Source organism: Hermetia illucens, chromosome 6 (assembly GCF_905115235.1).
Source record: "Hermetia illucens chromosome 6, iHerIll2.2.curated.20191125, whole genome shotgun sequence".
Classification (NCBI taxonomy): Eukaryota; Metazoa; Arthropoda; class Insecta; order Diptera; family Stratiomyidae; genus Hermetia; species Hermetia illucens.
The window spans coordinates 88,401,100-88,407,506 of NC_051854.1; the positions used below are offsets into that span (position 1 = coordinate 88,401,100).

General features: G+C 47.9%; 1 protein-coding gene across 1 annotated transcript; it reads right to left on the minus strand.

Annotated features, from left to right (window-relative positions):
- Nucleotides 1–2,816: 2,816 nt before the first annotated feature.
- LOC119660069 (glycine-rich cell wall structural protein 1.8-like) lies at nucleotides 2,817–5,034 on the minus strand. The gene is made up of 2 exons (XM_038068448.1): nucleotides 4,969–5,034; nucleotides 2,817–4,897 (listed from the first exon to the last, which is right to left on the minus strand). The coding sequence occupies exons 1-2, from the start codon at nucleotides 4,997–4,999 to the stop codon at nucleotides 2,817–2,819; spliced, it is 2,112 nt and encodes a 703-aa protein (XP_037924376.1). The 5' UTR covers nucleotides 5,000–5,034.
- Nucleotides 5,035–6,407: the final 1,373 nt, after the last annotated feature.

Here is a 6,407-nt window from a genome sequence, read left to right on the forward strand (position 1 = left end):
AATTTTTCTTGCTAAGAAACCAAATCACCAAGGAATACAAGAACACCGGCAAGATCATTGTCTTGTACGTTAAGAGCTTTGACCCTATGGTGAGACGTTTCGAGCGGAACAGTTTTTGTAAGCTGAAATAAGCTCTGTTGGCTGCCAACAACCGTGCGCGGATTTCATCATCGTAGCTGTTATCGGTTGTGATTTTCGACTCTAGATAGGAGAAATTATTAACGGTTTCAAAGTTGTAGCCTCTGTTTTTATTCATCCCGTTTGACCAGTGCGGTTTGATGTCGTTGCTTGGTTAGTTTTGCTGCTGATGTGCAGCCCAAGATCTCGCACCGATCGCCACCGGCTCGATTTGGATGAAGGCAGTTTGTCCATCTCGGGTGGTTCTTCTCATGATGTCGATATCGTGAGCATAGTCCAGTAGTTGGGTGGACATAAAAAAGATCGTACCCCTCGAATTTAACTTAGTAGTGCATGATAGGGCATCCCATTGCCTTAGACCGTTGTTGATGTTGAATGGCTGCTTTTATCTGGCCTTGTACATTGGTCAGGCTCAGGCTAATCAGTCTTATTAATTTCGTCGGGATACCGAATTCTCGCATGCCAGTGTACGGTCTGTCTGCCTTTGCTATCATAGGCGGCCTTAAAGCCGATGAAAAGATGGTGCAACCGATATCCATATTCCAACAGTTTTTCCATCACTCACCGCAGAGAGAAAATCTGATCTGTTACAGATTTGCCTGGAGTGAAGCCTCTTTGGTATGGGCCAATGATGTTCTGGGCATATGGGGCTATCCTAACTAGCAAGATAGAGAAAAATATCTTATAGATGGTACTCAGCTAAGTGGTATTTCTATAATTGTTGCTCTGTGCTTGCTCTCTTTTTATGTATGGGGCATGTAAATTGCCAGTCGTCAGGCATTGATTCGCTGTTCCACATCTTGAGCATAAATTGATGCACCGCTTGACGTAATTGGTCGCCTCCATATTTAACAAATTCGGCTGAAATTCCATCGGCTCCTGGCGACTTACGATTTTTAAGCCGATGAACTGCACCCACTGTTTTTTTCTATGCTTGGTCGTGGCAGTATTTGTATGCCGTCTTCAGTTGGCGGGACCTCCAACTCGCCGTTCTTTTGGTTGTTCAGTAGTTCATCAAAGTACTCAACCCATCGCTCCAATATGTCCATTCTTTCGGAAATCCGATTTCTCTCTTTGGCTTGGCAGGATGGACATCGTGCTGCGGTTATTGCGGCATCCATTTCCTCCTTATATTCTTTGTTGGGGATGGCTTCCGCATTCACTCTTACTTAATTGTCAGAAGGGATGACAGATGGTGTTGCAATTCAAGCCCGGAACACTACGCCAACGAAATAGTGGTTCCAGTCTATATTGGCCCCCCTATATGTTCTGACATTCATCAAGGCTAAGAGGTGGCGGCGTTCGGTCAGCACGTGGTCAATTGAGTTGAAAGTGGTCCCGTCTGGAGAGGCCCACGTTTGTTTGTGGACCGCTTACCGCGCAAACCAGGTGCTTCCAATAATCATTTCGTGCGATGCTGCTGCTGAATAATCCGCAGTTCCTTATCGTTGGTATCCCTATGTAAGCTATGGGAGCCAACGTAATGAATCAATACGCGCTCCGTCCCTGCTTGACTGTTGAAATCTCCAAGTATGATTTTGATATCACTCCTGGGACCGGCTTCGAGGGTCCGCTCAACTACCTCGCAGAAGGTATCCTTCTCTGACTCTGCAGTCTCCTCTGTAGAGGCATGAACGTTTATGAGACTCTATTTCGAAATTTGCCTCGCAAACGCAGAGTTCGTAGCCGTTCGCTTATATTTTCAAAGCAGATAACAGCATGTTTCATTTTTTGACTGACTAAGAATCCTACTCCGAGCACGTGGTTTACTGCATGGCCGCTATAATGTATGGTGTAGTTTTTCTTCTCCAGGAAACGGGTCCCTGTCCATCGCAATTATTGCAACGCTGTTACATCAGCCTTATGTTGAGACAGGGTATCAGCTAGCTACTGAGTAGCATTCGGGCTGTACAGGAAGCGCACGTTGCAAGAGAAAATACGGAAATCGTTATTCCATTTACGTTGCCAGGTTGGTCGTTTTAAATTCCATCCTGTGTAGTTTTTCATTAAGAAATAAAAGCCTAGCTATCACCACATGGAGGTGTAGGGTTAGATAGTAGATCTGCTGGCAGTCGTTTCCCAGGTTTTATGCTCCATCGTTTCGCCCTGGAATCTATACTACCCTTTGACCGCCACCGAGATCCCTGATATTGAAGAATCCATTGAGTAAAGTGCGACTGACTGCCCGACTGCAGTTTTCCATAAAGAAACACGACATGCTTTTCTTCACTAAAAATTCCCTTTTCCATTCATCAGTTCAGTATCCTTTAGGATGACCTTGGCTTTCCTGTCGTCAACATTCTCCATTGGAGATATTAGATGTTACTACACGACTGCTGAAATGCGCGACACCTTCTATTCCGGACTGACACTGTGCTTGTGAATGATACCCGTCTTTTGAATAGACTTTGAGGAGACAGGCGTTTCAAATCAGGAATATAGACAATTCTGTCTCTGTTATGATCTCGCTGAACCTGATGGTATATTCTTGTCCCGTTGGTTTCTTCTTTTGTTGCCTGTCTTTCGACCGTGACCTGTTTTCTATGGAGTTTTGAAATTCGGCAATTAAGTAAAAATAAATTTCTAATTGTCTATAATTCTCTATTCTACTCGAAGACGTGTCCAAGACATTTGCACTATAAAGTTCTTTAATATCTATCCTAAAGTAACTATTTTTGCTATGTAGGAGATGCTGAGACGTCTGCAAGAGTAGGAAATCCGATTCCGTGATGAGCGTGTGAATGACTGCGTTTATGATGGTGTCCATGACCGCCGTGACCACCGTGTCCGCCGTGACCTCCGTGACCGCCGTGGCCGTGTCCAGGATCTCCTCCATGGCCTCCACCATGACCGCCGTGACCAGGATCAACTCCATGACCACCACCATGACCAGGATCAACTCCATGGCCACCACCATGACCACCGTGACCAGGATCAACTCCATGACCACCACCGTGACCGCCACCATGTCCACCATGACCGGGATCAACTCCATGACCACCGCCGTGACCGCCGCCACCATGGCCACCATGACCAGGATCGACTCCATGACCACCACCGTGACCGCCACCGCCATGTCCACCGCCTCCATGTCCACCGCCCCCATGTCCACCGCCATGTCCACCGCCTCCATGTCCACCACCTCCGTGACCGCCACCACCATGACCGCCACCACCATGACCGCCACCACCATGACCGCCACCACCATGACCGCCACCGCCATGACCACCACCGCCATGACCACCACCACCATGACCACCGCCGCCATGGCCGTGGCCACCGCCTCCGTGACCGCCGCCTCCATGGCCATGTCCGCCGCCTCCGTGACCTCCGCCTCCGTGACCTCCGCCTCCGTGACCTCCGCCTCCGTGACCTCCGCCTCCATGACCTCCGCCACCGTGTCCGCCGCCATGACCACCACCACCTCCGTGACCGCCGCCGCCTCCGTGGCCGCCGCCTCCTCCATGACCACCACCACCGTGGCCGCCCCCATGACCACCGTGACCGGGATCGACTCCATGACCGTGACCAGGATCAGTTCCGTGACCGTGTCCATCGCCTCCGTGATGTTCTTCGCTCGATGATGAGGATGAACTAGATCCTGAATGAGAGCTTGATGAATGAGATCCCGAATGGGAGCCTGACGAATGAGATCCGGAATGGGAGCTTGACGAATGAGATCCTGAATGAGATCCCGAATGGGAGCTTGAGGAATGAGATCCCGAATGAGAGCTTGACGAATGAGATCCCGAATGAGAGCTTGACGAATGAGATCCTGAATGAGAGCTTGAGGATCCTGAGTGTGATGATGATGATGAAGAGGAAGAGCCCCCATGGGGTCTACCGGGACCCCAACCCGGACCCCAACCGGGGCCATTTGGTCGTCCTGGCCCATGGGGCCAATCAGGATTATTGGGCCAACTAGGTCCATGAGGCCAATGAGGTCCGCCACCATGTCCATGTCCATGTCCACCACTATGAGATCCACTTTCGCTTGACGACGATGAAGATGATGATGATGATCCGCCGTGACCATGGCCTCCATCATGTCCACCTCCTCCGCCACCACCAGCGCCGGGAACTCCACCTGGGCCTGGATGGCCAGGATGACCTGGAGTGCCAGGTCTACCCGGATGGCCTGGACGTCCTGGTTTACCTGGTTTGCCTGGTATTCCGGGATGTGGAATGGGAACAGGGTACGGATGGGGATGGGGATGGGGATGTGGCTCAGGATAGGGACGAGGACGAGGATCGGCTGCACTTGGTCCACGACTTCCCGCCCTTCCTGGTCGTCCGGAGCTACCTCGAGATCCAGGTGGTCCTCGTGGACCTTGAACTCCTGGTGCCCCGTCTAATCCATGTTCCCCTGGTTGACCTGGATCTCCTGGTGGTCCCATCGGTCCAGTTCTTCCGCGCTGACCTGGAGGTCCTTGAGGACCCTTATATCCTGGATATCCATGCGGTCCTGGCGATCCTCTAGGTCCATCTTTGCCTGGAGATCCTGGGATGCCTGTAACGCCACGCTTTCCTGTCTTTCCGCGATAACCGGGCCGACCCGGCCTGCCTGGTTTTCCTGGCTCGCCCGGAATTCCTGTTTTTCCCGGTGCACCAGGTGGTCCTGGTGGTCCCGGTGCACAAACACAACTTGGATGTTGTGGCTGTTGAATTAAACCTGTCGTCCTTCCATGCTTGTCAACTTCGCCAGAATTGAAGAATCCAAAGCGACCTTGCTTTTCTTTTGCAGCGACTACTATCACGACTGGAATTTAAAATAAAATAAAAGGATGTGATAAGCATTATAACAGAAGATAAATTCAAGTAGGGACTTACATGATAGCAGAAGTATTGCTCGATAGCTCATCGTAAAGAGATTGATAACTCCATGCCATTTCGGTTGACTATATATACTGGCTAGAAATTTCGATTATACGATAACTGTTCTTGTTATGAATATCACAGAACCGCTACCTAGAACTCTCCGTCATTCTTTCGACTGTGACAAAAACAAGAACATAGTTGAATGGTTCTAAGGAGGGCGGCTGACGACAATCTATAGTTCCATTGATCTATCGGACTCGTTAGTGTACAAACAAAACTAATATTGGTCAGTGTGAAAGGAAAGTGGCGGACGATCTTGATTTAATTACATGGATCAAATTTACATAATATTTGACCCATATTAGTTAGTTCGTGAACCGAATGGGTATTTTGTCTTCTACTCGAATTAATGGAGATTTATCGGATAATACCGCACGCAATGCTAAACCAGTTCAGAAGGAATCAGGTATTGTCCGCTACTCTGGAACAATGAATGGCGGCTTCCAATTTCGTGTAAACTTACATATGAATATGTAGCGAAAATCGTGCGTCATAGGGGATATCCATATCCAACTGAATACTAATTTGATCGCAATTTTTGTGCGGTACTCGACTTTCCCGGGGTTTATGCTCCCTCGGAATGCGGCCACTTTCTACTCAGCAATGTCACCATTATGGACTTAATGTACCAATGAAACTGAATTATTCCTCCGTGTCTGCAATTACATAGAATCTTTTCCTGCATCCTTTCATCAAAGCCAATGGCAGCTCCGTGGCTAACTGGCAGATGATCGGAAGTGTACTGGAAGTTGCTGAAGATGTTCTTTTACCTTTATATATCATTTTAATTTCAGAAATGATGGATTTATGGAGCCGACGCATAAATTTTCAATCAACTTCCATGGCTACAACGTAAGGTAATAAAAGCTTTATTTCAGTCGACTTCACAAACTCTAGAATCTTTTCACTTTCATCACACTCGTGGATTAATTTAAAGTAATCATAGATTCGGTCATGAAATGTTGGGCAGTTTCTGCCCTGGACTATTTACATTTCCGCCCAGAAAATCGTTGATGCAGAATCACTTAATCTAGTGGCTCACGTCAGATAATCTGGGTTACGGGTACGGGAGCTGCACATTTGCATATAAGACATCTACGAGTCTCCAATTTTTCAGGTTTTGATCAGACCAGATTGAAGTTTTGCATAATTTTTTTTCTTCTATTTTGACAATGGAAATTCCAAAAAAAAAATGGCTTTAGAACATTCCGATCGAATTTGCATAGCATCAGACCAGTCTGGACTACTATGCATACCTTCGGCTTACTAGTGTTCTCGCTATCCCAACATTCATTATCTTTTACGTTGAATGACCAAGGAAAGGTCAGTAAATCTGTGAAAGAACTTCAGTATAGCTTTATCTCTGGGGAAAGACGCATGCCAGTCTTTGT

What these genes read in the sequence shown, in the direction of transcription:
- LOC119660069 (XM_038068448.1), bottom strand. Translation starts at nt 4,999, where the DNA reads ATGAGCTATCGAGCAATACTTCTGCTATCAT. An exon ending in AGCAATACTTCTGCTATCAT is followed by an intron (nt 4,898 to 4,968) that starts GTAAGTCCCTAC and finishes TTTAAATTCCAG; the next exon opens with TCGTGATAGTAGTCGCTGCA.